Source organism: Hippocampus guttulatus, chromosome 4 (genome assembly GCF_054856545.1).
Source record: "Hippocampus guttulatus isolate MCC_2025c chromosome 4, RoL_Hgut_1.0, whole genome shotgun sequence".
NCBI classification, from domain to species: domain Eukaryota; kingdom Metazoa; phylum Chordata; class Actinopteri; order Syngnathiformes; family Syngnathidae; genus Hippocampus; species Hippocampus guttulatus.
The window spans coordinates 6930053-6943386 of record NC_141264.1 but is presented as its reverse complement, the minus strand read 5'-3'; the positions used below and the strand labels follow the sequence as shown (position 1 = coordinate 6943386).

The following is a 13334-nucleotide window of genomic DNA, read 5'->3' as shown; positions in this document are numbered from 1 at the left end:
GCGGGAGATCGACAGGCGGATCGGTGCAGCGTCTGCTGTGATGCGGACGTTGTATCGGTCTGTCGTGGTGAAGAAGGAGCTGAGCCAAAGGGCGAAGCTCTCAATTTACCGGTCGATCTACGTTCCAACCCTCATCTATGGTCACGAGCTATGGGTCGTGACTGAAAGAACGAGATCCCGGTTACAAGCGGCCGAAATGAGTTTTCTCCGCAGGGTGTCCGGGCTCTCCCTTAGAGATAAGGTGAGAAGCTCGGTCATCCGTGAGGGGCTCAGAGTCGAGCCGCTTCTCCTCCACATCGAGAGGAGCCAGATGAGGTGGCTTGGGCATCTGATTCGGATGCCCCCTGAGCGCCTCCCTGGTGAGGTGTTCCGGGCATGTCCCACCGGGAGGAGACCCCGAGGAAGACCCAGGACACGCTGGAGAGACTATGTCACCCAGCTGGCCTGGGAACGTCTCGGGATCCCCCGGGGAGAGCTGGAAGAAGTAGCTAGGGAGAGGGAAGTCTGGGCTTCCCTGCTAAAGCTGTTGCCCCCGCGACCCGGCCCCGGATAAGCGGTAGATGATGGATGGATGAAATGGAAACGATTTAAATCTGTCATGTTGCGAGGTGGTGGTGGACCCCAAAAAGCAGGCAAGAGGGAGGAGCAGGGTGAACTTGAAGAAGTGTATTGATAAAACACAGAAAACTAAATCCTAAACAAACAAAAACCATGACTGAAGATAAAACATAACAATGACCAAAACCTGACTGAAACAAACATGACAGTAGCATACGAACAGCCACCAACAAACATGACAGTAGCCAACTGCAATAAACGAACATGACAGTAGCAAAAAGCAGCAAACAATGACCCGACAATGAGTGGTCGGCCGGGAGTCCTTTTGTGCCACTAATTACCTAACGACCAACAGGTGTGCAGCTGCAGGGAAAAGCCCCACAGTGCCACCTGTTGGTCACAAACCAAAACATGACAACATCTTCAATCATGAAGCATTGTCATTGTGGGATGAGGTCATCTACGCTCTATTGTCTATTGTGAGGCTGCCTTTACTTTATATTTTAATCATTAAATTATTTATGTTGAGTGAAGTCGAGAGACGTTTTTTTAATTAAACCAAGTACACTATATACAGTATGTGTGAAATCCAGAAACACTCATTTTTATATAAAGCAATTATGTCAAGTCAAAGAAATGCTGTCTTGATTTTATTTTTTAATACTGTTAATACTGTTTACATTACTGTTAAATATACACTTCCCATAAGGTCTTATTTTAAGTGGGGTTGTGAGCATCTGATGAATGTAAAAAAGTAACTTGTAAACTGTTATTTCTTTCAAGGAAGTAATCAGTAAAGTAACCAAGTTACTTTTTCAAGCTCACTCTGGCAACACCACATCCACTATCTCCAGTCAATTCATGCACTTTTAACGACTGTGTGTACATGAACATTCTCCCTCAAACACACAAACACACAACATCGAATAATTTCCGTTGACATGAGCAAGCAATTCGGAACAACTTTTTCTTCTCTCCAACAACCATACACTTCACATCTATCCACATAATTGTTGCAATGAATTCACAGTCAGTGTTTGGGTCTCTCTGGTATATAAAAACTGCACTTTAAAAGAGCAAAAACACACAGAAAATGCATATGGGGAAACCAGTGGGGAAGTGAACAGATATGAATCAATGCAGATTATTATGCACCGTAATAGGTTAGTGTGTGAGAAATTCATCTTGTGCTTCCTGGATATCAACTGAGTGTTATGTAAATTATATATTTTTAATTTTATATATAAATTCCTCGTCTCATCCCCCCTCGGCTGGTGTCCGTCCCTCATTCAGCTCGGGTCCTCTACCAGAGGCCAGGAAGCTTGAGGGTTCTGCGCAGTATCCTTGCTGTTCCCAGCACTGCACATTTCTGGATTGAGATGTCCGATGTTGTTCCCGGGATCTGTTGCAACCACTCATCTAGTTTGGGGGTCACTGCCCCAAGTGCTCCGACCTGTGTGTGTGTATGTGTGTGTGTATATATATATATATATATATATATATATATATATATATATATATACACACACACACACACACACACACATATATATATATATATATATATATATATATATATATATATATATATATATATATATATATATATATATATATATATACACACACACACACACACACAGTGGCGGCCCGGTAGTCGAGTGGTTAGCACGTCGGCTTCACAGTGCAGAGGTACCGGGTTCGATTCCAGCTCCGGCCTCCCTGTGTGGAGTTTGCATGTTCTCCCCGGGCCTGCGTGGGTTTTCTCCGGGTGCTCCGGTTTCCTCCCACATTCCAAAAACATGCATGTCAGGCTGATTGGACGCTCTAAATTGTCCCTAGGTGTGAGTGTGGGCGTGGATGGTTGTTCGTCTCTGTGTGCCCTGCGATTGGCTGGCAACTGATTCAGGGTGTCCCCCGCCTACTGCCCGGAGATGGCTGGGATAGGCTCCAGCACCCCCCGCGACCCTAGTGAGGATCAAGCGGTTCGGAAAATGGATGGATGGATGGATATATACACAGTATATATTATTTAATTATATTATTTTAAAAAAGTATTTTGTGGATTTTTTTTTTCTTTTAAGAAATTGTGCCAACGTGCCCAGTCAAGTAGCATACAACTCCAATAAGTATCTGCAAAATAACAGATTCGAGGATTTAGAATTTGGTCATCACAATGCTTTTCATATACAAGTGGCAGTCAAAAAGTAATGAGCCCTGTTCAATTTATCCAACATCCACGCTGTTAAAATGTCTGAAAAAGAACAACTGTAGTTAAAACACTTGTTTCATTCCCAAAAAAAAAAAAGATTGAACCTATCCACTTTCTGTCTGCCTTGTAAATGATGTCTATCAGAAAGTGCAGCCGCTCCCTAAATGCAGATAACCAACTGTGTCTCAGGTGTGATCCTCAATGGAGGAGCCCAATTTTGTATGAGCGGGATGCATTGCGACATCATCGATTGAGCGAGCTGTGCACATCAGGTCAAATTTAGTCCACAGTTGACAAATATTAAATGTCCAGAGAGACAGGGAACAACAACAAAAAAATCCCACCTGAGGAAAAATAAGAAACCTTGGGAAGGGGCAGAATTCCCTTTTGGTATAACAGGGCTGCGATGGATACCGAGTGGGCAACATTTAACACAATATTGAACAACCATCCACGCTCACACTCACACCTCAGGACAATTTGGAGTGTTCAATCAACCTGCCATGCATGTTTTAGGAATGTGGGAGGAAACCGGAGTACCCAGAGAAAACCCACGCAGGCACCACACAGGGAGGCCGGAGCCGGAATTGAACCCGGTACCTCTGCACTGTGAGGTCAAGGTGCTAACCACTGAACCACGGGGCCACCCTGTTTGAATAATGCAAAAGTCCATTTCACAAGATGAAACGCTGCAGGAAGACCACTTCGGAGAGCTGGGTCGTCTTCAAAACCCGGCCTAAAACGCCTAAAAATGGTCCACACCAGATTATGTCCATATCGATCGGACCAGAATCCATACAGCAACATCCAATTGGAGATTCATCACCTCATCATGTGTGATCAGTTTGACAAGTACTTCACGTCATCCAAAACTCCCGTGTGCGCACTTGCAGTCACACAAGCTCGGTTTAAAAGTGCAACCAGTCTGCCACACAGCGCTGTCACACTGATAGTTTTCTTGGCTGGATTCATGACACAAATGAAAGGTCAATTGATATAATGATTTTTTTGTGTGGCTGACTGCAACGGCACACCTGGAAAACCACCGCCAAATTGGTCATTCTCACTGTGCCATCAAGTCGGTTGATCATCTCACCTCTATCTTTAAGGTTCATTCAAAATAATACATCAAACCGACAACATTTCTTGTTTGGCAAGTTTCCAAAATGATTAAGACATGCTACCAATGTAGCCGCCTTGGCTAAAGCCAACTTGTATACAGTGCATATTATACGCATAAACATCAGCGAGTGGTGTGGCTTTGGCCAGGGCCACGAGGAGGGCGGGCTTAAATGAAGCTAGATTCAAATCTTGCTCGTAGCTTTAAGATTCCATACTGCCCTTTAAAGTAGGGAAACTATGAAAAAAATCGGGAATTTGAGAAGAGGGCAAATAATTGTTCACAGTTGTACAAGCATAAGACGGTCTCAATAATGACTTGTGATGTAGTATGCTTTCGATCATGAGGTGTTCTTCTCCTTCTACGAACAAATCTCTTCCCATTATTGTAATACACGTTGACACAGGTTTTTATCCAAAGAATTTCATTCCAGGGCAAGGAAGCCTCCCTGGTTTGAGGATACTTTTATAAAGAATTGAGGAATGTTTGTTTACCACTTACTGAAGACAAAACTGAATTCAGAAACAAGCAGGAACTGAAGGTGAATAGCATGGGATCTCCAGAGAGAACATTTTAAATATGGTGCTGTCTAAGGGCTCCAGACTTGAGGATAGCTATTAAATCCAAATACATATTAAATTGTCCAAATATTGATGAGCCCATCGATCCATTTTCTATCACTTAATCCTGTCCAGGCAGTGCTGGACAACATGCTTCATGATAGCCTTGTAGACAGTGTAAACAATGATGCCATTCAGAGGTGCCGCCTGAGAGAAATGCCACCGTTGACATTCAAGAAAGCCTCAGAGCTTTCCCTGGCCATGGATATGGTCACTAAAATGCTGAGACATTACGAGAGGAAATGGAGGATCGAATGCTACGGCCGTGCGCCATGTGAGAAGAGAGACTGGCAAAGAGGCCGGTAAGTGTGGAGGAGTACACTATGTAAATTACTGTAAATTTAGAGTGTGTGTCATCCTGTTCTGTGTCACAAAAAAGGACACAGTGACAAAGTGCAAGAGCTTGAAAAGTAAAGCTAAACCTTGGCAAGGAAAAGCTCTGCAGCGACAGGTAGGCACACATCACCTACAGTAAAGGCAAATGACCGAGCAGGCAGTGTGTGCCGACAATATGTGTGGTGTAGGAACGTATTGTGCGTGTTGAATGTGAAGAACAATCAAAGGTATATTATGTTATAGTCACAGTTGAAAATCAGGACATTTGAAGTAGATACAGGGGCTTTGTCATCAATTATCTGTGAGGAGGCTTAACAAGCAGACCTGCAGATGCTTTCACTACAGTTGCAGCTGTAACAAAGAGCTTTACAGAACAGTTAAGACCAGTTCAGTGCTCTTCAGTGTTTTTGACCTGAATTTAAAAGCTGACTTCATTTCTGTTGGCTTATCTCATTTGCGTGCAGCACAACAGCTAAATGCAGCTTCACCATGTTAATTTGAACTTTGGGCTCCACTAATTAACCCAGGTCTGTAGATCATTCAGTGATTTATAGACCAGTCGCAGATTTTTTAAATCTATGTTTTATATTGCTAATTGGGAGCCAGTGTGAAGCCTGTTGAACTTCAGTAATATGTTCTGGTCTCTCTGAACCCGAGCTGCAGCATTCTAAGAAGGGACCTTTCTCGGGCTGAGAAACAAAAGTCCACCGACTCAGCTAAACTGTGTTGACCACAAAAAATAGTCAACACAAAATTGTATGCCTCGATACCATTAATAATTGCAAAATGCCCAGGATTGTGGGTTGTTTTTTTTTGTTAAAATATACAGAATTAAAATTTCATGTCATTACTGCAAAACTTCACTTTTAAAAATCCATGCTGCAAATGGCCATTTACATTTTGGTGGGCGGGTACCGAGAGACGTACAACACAGCCAGCTTTCTTAACTGAATGGAAAAACATGAAATGGATTTCCATAGGAACTTTGTTATGTGCTCTCACTGTACACTAGGTGGAAGTGTTGCTATAAAAATACTGTTGAGCTGAAAAACGTGCTGATACAGTAAGAAAATACAGTGTTTGGCTACACTCTGGCCTTATTTTGCCTCTCGACACATACTTAACCCGGTTCGAGATTATTTAAAGTGACGGACGAAAACCCACTTCTGTACTTGATTAGTTCATCCTTTCAAAAAAAACATCTCGTCCTGCGTCCCGAAAATGGGTGTCCGTCCGGGACGAACGGACGGACGGACCGGACCGTTCAGTCCCAGGGACGGAATACCCATTTCCGCCTGTAAGAAATTGGTTAAAATCATTCAAACACTTTATACAGACGTCCCAAAAAAGTTGATCTTTTTTACTTCGTCATTGACATCCAGTTTAAAATCCATATAGTAGTATGCTGCTTGTCCTCAGTAGGCCAACTAAGCCCACAACCAGTATTAGTGGATAAAACATGACTAGTAGCTGCGACCGTCGTTCATCGACGGTGCTTAATTTGCTTACTCGTGAGGAGAAAGAGCATACGTGTACTCTCCATGAACCTTCAAAGCTTCTTGTAAAAAAAAAGAAGAAATACTACATGAAAGTAACACACATACAGCAAATTTAACAACAACAATAAAATGTCACCAAAAATGAAATCAGACTATGGAATATTCATTCATTTTTCATCCATTTTCCGATCCAATTCATCTTCACAAGGGTCGCAGTGGGTGCTGGAGCCTATCCAAGCTGTCTTCAAGCAGTAGGCGGGGGACACCCCGAACTGGTTGCCAGCCAATCACAGAGCACACAGAGACAAACAACCATCCGTGCTCACACTCACTCACAGCTAGGGACAATTTAGAGCATTCAATCAGCCTGCCATGCATGTTATTGGAATGTGGAAGGAAACCAGAGTACCCGGAAAAAACCCACGCAGGCACGGGGAGAACATGCAAATCCCACACAGGAAGGCCGGAGCTGGAATCGAACCCGGTACCTCTGCAGTCTGAGGTCGACGCGCTAACCACTGGGATGCCCAACAGTTAGCATAAAATAACAAAATAATGTAACACAACACAACGTAAAACACGGACAGTCATGCAAGCCACTTTTCCTACATACGCTTTGTTGTTTACGACACACTCTGAACAACTTTGTCAGACTACAGTGGTAGGTTAACAACATGCTACGAGTAAAATTATGCACTAGTCGTGTGCTTTGAGCGCTTCCAGGCACAACATTCTACTAGCTAACATGCGGCGCTTCAAAGTAACACTCGTGGTGCGCATATGTCAAATAGTGCACGGTTTTGTTTCACCCAACCATCAGTAGTTGTCCTATTGGGAGCTTGTGTAGAAATGCCATACAGTAGAGCAGTAGTGAAAGGCACTCCATGTAGTTGGGGGTGGGGAAACATAAAAATATGTTCAGCCTCCCATTCTATTGGGAGGCTGAATTGTCTTAGTAGTGATGAGAAATAGCGTACTGGTACTGTACATGGTCCTGAAGCTGTGCATCTCGGACATGTAATCGATGCTCAAAAGTCTTTCCAAATTCTACAGTTTGCCTCAGATCACTGAAACCATATGTTATCATTCGTTCTTATTCCTACGAATGAATAGCATGAAGTAAAACGTTTTTGGCGCTGCTAAATTCCAGCGCACCACTAAATGGAGCTCCGGCGTGCGCAAGTGCGCACTGCCCACTGGATGCCTTGAACCAGCTCTGTGCGGCGGTTCGGTTCTATGTACTCACATCCAGAATAACGGAGATGCCTCTCCGCGGTTCCGGGGCAAAGAATTGCTCTTGAGCCACTGCCACCTCCTCCTTGCTGGAGGCGTACTCCCGGCTGGAGATGTTCTTGTTGTCGCTCATTTTGGTGACGATCCAGCGGACGAGCCCGTCAATTCCACCGGGCTGGGCGCCGCTGTTTCCGGACTGAGCTGCCGTTTCGGACTCGCTGTCCTGACCGGCTACGGGCTTGGTCTGTTCGCGGCTTTCCTGGGCTCGAAGTTTGGCTTGTTCTTTGTTCAGCAGTTTGTGGACTCCGTCCCTACAGTAGCGCGCTGCCTGCTCGCACATCCTTTTGCTCGGGAGCGCTCATGCTGCGTTCGATGGGGGAGAAGCGACCCCCTCCCCGAGCCGCCCTTCCCGGTTACATCACAACCCCACCCTAAAACACGCTGAACGGTCGCCACTTTTACACGTCGACAAAAGGAGAGTTGAACTACTTCACGTTTACTGCCATGCACGATGTTCGACAAGACACTGGTCATCTCTCGCCCCATGATGCGTTTAAAGGTTTCTTCCTGTAACTTTTAGAGTAATTACCTGCACTTAATCACATACAAAACACGCTAGAGTTGCTGTGAATTATACTATTGCGTTAAAACAATTCCATTAAAAATGTTGTTATACGGCTTACTATTTAATAATTTGTTTGTAAAGGTGCCATTGCTGAGTGGTCAGGCCCAGCAAGACATTCTCTAATCGCTGCTGAAATTTGACTTTAGCTCGAATATTGACATGTAAAGGTTGCACTTGATTTTACTAAATTCTAATACTGTGTCTTTCTTGATTTCAGTCTCCTCTCCATTTGGAGCAGGGATGGCGTTACCCCGAGGCTGGGGGGTGCTATAACTTCGTCAGAACTCTGTGCGGCCCCAGGTAAACCACTCCAGCATTTTAGTTGATAAAATATTAATAAAATATTCGAAATTATTTTCTCAGCTACCTATGTATCGGTCGAGGTCCCTTTAGCCCTGGAAGAGAAAAAAAAATCCTGGGGCCGTAGTGTCTGATTTGTAGCGTTTTTCTTGGCTGCTTTCTCGTATTTATTGACATACAGTATTATACATATATACACACAGTATATTATATATATTTTTGTTTCCATACATATTTTCACTTACTCGCATGTAAAGTTTGGTACAGTTTATATGCGGATGTCCCAACTCACCCGCGACAGTGTGACTGAGAAAATTGAGAATAACTCGTGCTGGCCTATATCATCAATATTGCTGGCCCATTTAACTTTCGTTATATTAGCAATGAGATCATTCAGATTTCAAGGTTTGCTATGATTTTGTCCTGTCATTACAAACATATTTATTCGGAATTGCTGCCGAAGATGTGGCACATCATGCAGCTGTTATATTCCCCTTTTATATGTAATTGATGGTTTCCATATGATAGTGGTATTAAGATTTTGGCGGTGGGATTACGAGGGTGATTCAATCAGGCCTCTACACAGGATCACGAACGAAGGCACATGATGTGCCAGATTTTGTGAAACAACACACAATGATGACATAAGGCTGTAAGTGGCCATATCCTGACTTATTCCTTATTACAAACAGTGGTACTGTAAGGAAGTATCAACTTGTCTTTTCCAGCTTCTTCAAAACATATGTGAACGTAACAACACAATTTTGGCCCTAAAGAGATGATGGGACTTTGGTCACAGACAGGTGTCAATAGACAAAACACGAGTGCCCTCGTGTGGTCATTGGTCATTACAGCGAGTGCCGATGCGGGTTGTTTTTCAAATGCAGCTTTCTTTTTCTTGAAAGGTGTAGGTTCTTCTTCAGTCACATCATTTGATCTTTTTACCTTTCCGAAGAAGTGTTTTTTGATCGTTTGTTTTTGTGTACTAGCTTCTGGGGTCACTCTTTACTTATGTATCACATGCCTGAAAAGAGTAGCTTGACATCTATTAAACAGCACATTTATAACAAATATATTTCATACCCTCATAGATCAATTAACTATATTTTATGTTCAGTGTCTCTGTGCCGGCAAGTACCAAATGTCCCATGGACTGGTACTGGTACACTGCCTGGTGGTCAGGGATCGCTGCTATACTGTACAGTATTGTTGGATTTATTTGGGGAGGGCATGGGCTTGTTTATCATTTATTTATACATGTGACAACAAACTTTTTAACAGGAAATCACAACATTTAGAACTGGTATTATGTGTGGTTCTGCTAACTCCATCTTTGTTGGGACTAGGATGACTCCAGCAGGTTCCCTCTCAAGTAATAAATCCATGAGCAGATACTTTGTGCCTCTGTGGCTTGGTTGGTGATGGTCAATTTGCCAATACAAGGCCCTGGCGAGCCTCCTTCGGGGGCCACAAAATACACCTGGATGGGTTGCGTTTTTTTAGAGAGGAAGGTGTCTGCTGCTTTGACTGTAAAACAGGGGTTGTCCACCTGTGAAACAGACCGCTCTTTAGTATATTTGACAACAATGAACATATTTTAGAAGCTGGAGTTACTTGATAGTGATGTCATATACAATACCTGAAAAGAAAATACTGTGGTCTGCAGGAACACATTTTTGAAGGGGATAGAGATGCTACGGCCATTCCGAATGTTGAACGGGCCTTGTGTTTTGGAAGGGAGGCCGACCCCATGTAATAGAAAGACGTATTCACCCCCGATTCCAGAAGACAGGTGAAGCTGGCCTTTCACTTCTCCAAGCTGATAAGGCTCAAAACAAACCTCCACACTGACTTGAGATCCTGTCTGGTTACCTGGCAATGCAGCCACAGTCTTGTTCACAAGGAACGCTGGGCAGTCAGTCTGCAAGTGGGCAAAGGAAGAACGGGACAGAGAAACAAAACATGCTGTCGATAAAATTCCTTAAAGGGGACATGTTAAGCATTTTTGAAAACAATTTTTAAGTGTGTCTAAACATGACTGTAACATGTGTAACTGTTGGCCATCCTACGCTGTCTCGTCCTGGAACGCAGGTGCACCATACAACAGGAGTAAAGTACGTAGGAAAGATTTTCAAGGCGCCGAGGAGTGAGGGTCACTGATCTACTATTGTACTGTCCATTTATCAGGCGTCATGGAGAAAAAAAAAAAAACAACCCCCCACCCCCTCCCACAAATATCAATAATTATGGTCCACTTCTTCCCACAATCTAGCCCATTTTGAGCCAGTGGTCCTCTCACATGCAAGTGAGGGACTATTTATGCTGTTGAGTCAATGGAGGGAAGTATTAAAATGATCACCTGAAGCACAGCTGGTAACTATAGATTTGACAATAAAGTTGTACTTGATACTTGATTGTAACGAGGTGAGTGGCTTCTCATTGGGGAGTGACCGAAAAGACAGTTAAAACATGTTCACTTACAGAGGCAGCACTTCAGGTCCTACACTTCATACAAGAGTCAATTATTGTGCTGATCTGCGCATGTGGCACAAATACACCACCACACATATACACCACGCCTCCTTCCCCGCATTGACAACTTCAGGGAGCAATCAAGTATGTACTCTTTAGCAGAAGCTAATGCTATCAACTTGTGCTAATCTGTGCAAAACTCTGTGCAATTTTGCTTATCTTTTGCCTTTGACGTGATAATGTGTAAAACAGTGTAGTCTGGCTGTCGCCTGAAAGGGGCAGATCTTCATCCAACCTGGCGGCCGAGTTCTGGACATTTTTGTGGAGATATTTTATTGTGGAAATAAGATGATTCGTAAAAAAAAATTCTCAGTTCAGAAATAGGCATTCAGAAGTGTTGATTGTTTAATGCCACGCTGATGGCTAAGCAGGCACTCAGGAGAGACACAAAAATACAAACAATGAAAATGTCACACCCTTTTAGAACATGTCGGGCTCCCCTTTAAATTTCAACACCACACTGTCATTCCTACCTTGCAAGCATATTCTGTTTTGAAGTGGGAGAAGTTGAGGAACTTAACAGCAACACTGTGGCTGCTCCCCAGAGACGCGCTGAATTGAATCGTCTTCTCTGGTGGTTGAGGCAGCGCTCGGAGAAGAAGACCGTAGTGAAAGTAACCAAGATCGCTACAAAACAGAGACAGCCGGGAGGTCGTCTCGCCGACACGGAGGGGCTGGTAGTCGAAGGTGAGAGCACCCTAATGAGAGAGAACACATAAACAGTGCTTGTGGGTTCAAACCAAAGCACGTTGGGTATGCCCTGTGCAATCTTTCACCTTTGACATTCCTGGAACAGTGTGCAGACTTGGGGCACTGATGTCAGGGCATTTACAGTCAACTGTGAGGCAGATAGGTGTGGTCAGGGGGTTCTCCACTTCTATGGTGGCTGAAGTCTTCTCACGGACATTTGACACCAATTCTACTACAGACAAATCTACCGGGCTGGTAACCTTGAAGTTAATGATGTAGAACAAGTACTCCCCCGATGCCTCATTCAGAAATGTCACCTATGGAGAGAGGCTCGTGTGATTTAATAAAATAGTTCAATCAGAACTCAAATGTGTGTTTGTGTTCAAACCTTGGCATTGTACTGGCCCTCTCTGAATGTGTAAAAATGAATCTTGTAGTCCTTCTTAGACAAAGCCGGGACATCAATGTACTCACGACCCTTCAGGGACACCGTAGTATCTGGATTTTCAGGACTTAGAAACTCGATTATGACAAGGAACCTGGGCACACATAAACATTTATGACGGGGCTCTGCATCAACACGTTTGATTCCACAGAATTTGATATGTATAATTTTCAGATATCCAAGCTATTATAACAACAAAATATTTTCTTTTCTGCTATTGGCTGGCAACCGGTTCAGGGTGTTCCCCGCCTACTGCCCGAAGACAGCTGAGATAGGATCCAGCACCTCCGGCGACCTTAGTGAGGATCAAGCGGTTCGGAAAATGAATAATCGAATGAATGAATGAATATTTTCTTTTACCAAGAATGCACAACTTTCAAGACTTTGGGTCAAAGCACCTCTGTTTTTTTGGGGGGGTTTTTTGTGACTGCAGAGTAAATTTACTGATGTAAAGAAGCTTGTTTTGTACAACATATGTGGTTGATATGTTTCCTGTCATATGCCATTTTTAAGGGGACACTGACTCCAGCGCGACTAAATATTGTAAGTGGCAAACTTTTCTGGGTATAGCTTTAATTTTGAGTTGATGAGAAACAACCGATAAAAAAACAAATGAAATTAAAAAACAAAAAAACACAAACGAAATAATTAACAACCCGAGATTTAAAAGAATTAGGTGTGAATGAAGTGGTAAATCTACTATACATGCTTTACCGTTTCTGCTTTGAGAGCCAGTTAGTCACAGGGAGTATCTGTGTGTGATGGGTCTTGGCCGGTAGTTCATGTACAATCGTGCTCTCTGCTTTCGGAGCTTCAGCAGTTCCTTGCAGCGAATACAGCATGCCAGCTCCGTTGGGGAATGAGAAAAAAACAGACCCCTGAAGATAAAGGACAAATCGACAGCTGATATTAGAAATGGCAATGTGAAATTATATTGATGACTAATTTTTTTAAAAATCTAAAAATATCAATTTCTTCAGGCTTCTCTGTGATCAATCTCACTGTCGTTGGAATTTCCATCAAAATTCATAGGATCCTGCATGGATGAAAATTCATTAACTTTGTTGTTGCTGTTTACAATTGCGACTTTAGGGGTGTTTACACGGCACACATTTGCTCCGGCGCTGCACCGATGTATTTTGTTGCGATATGTTTTGCACCGCA

At 43.3% G+C, this 13334-nt stretch overlaps 2 protein-coding genes across 2 annotated transcripts in view; both read right to left on the bottom strand.

Moving 5' to 3' along the window:
* necab2 (N-terminal EF-hand calcium binding protein 2) overlaps positions 1 to 7930 on the bottom strand; it is a 125138-nt gene extending 117208 nt beyond the window's left edge. The window contains exon 1 of the mRNA XM_086109514.1: positions 7592 to 7930. Within this exon, the coding sequence (XP_085965640.1) occupies positions 7592 to 7918 (327 nt within the window). The 5' untranslated portion in view covers positions 7919 to 7930. The remainder of the gene's footprint in view (positions 1 to 7591) is intronic.
* An 814-nt stretch (positions 7931 to 8744) lies between these two features.
* hydin (HYDIN axonemal central pair apparatus protein) overlaps positions 8745 to 13334 on the bottom strand; it is a 64081-nt gene continuing 59491 nt past the window's right edge. Inside the window, exons 85-90 of the mRNA XM_086109539.1 lie at positions 12885 to 13048; positions 12114 to 12264; positions 11812 to 12042; positions 11509 to 11733; positions 10143 to 10424; positions 8745 to 10052 (exon numbers count right to left, since the gene is read on the bottom strand). Of these exons, the coding sequence (XP_085965665.1) occupies positions 9846 to 10052; positions 10143 to 10424; positions 11509 to 11733; positions 11812 to 12042; positions 12114 to 12264; positions 12885 to 13048 (1260 nt within the window). The 3' untranslated portion in view covers positions 8745 to 9845. The remainder of the gene's footprint in view (positions 10053 to 10142; positions 10425 to 11508; positions 11734 to 11811; positions 12043 to 12113; positions 12265 to 12884; positions 13049 to 13334) is intronic.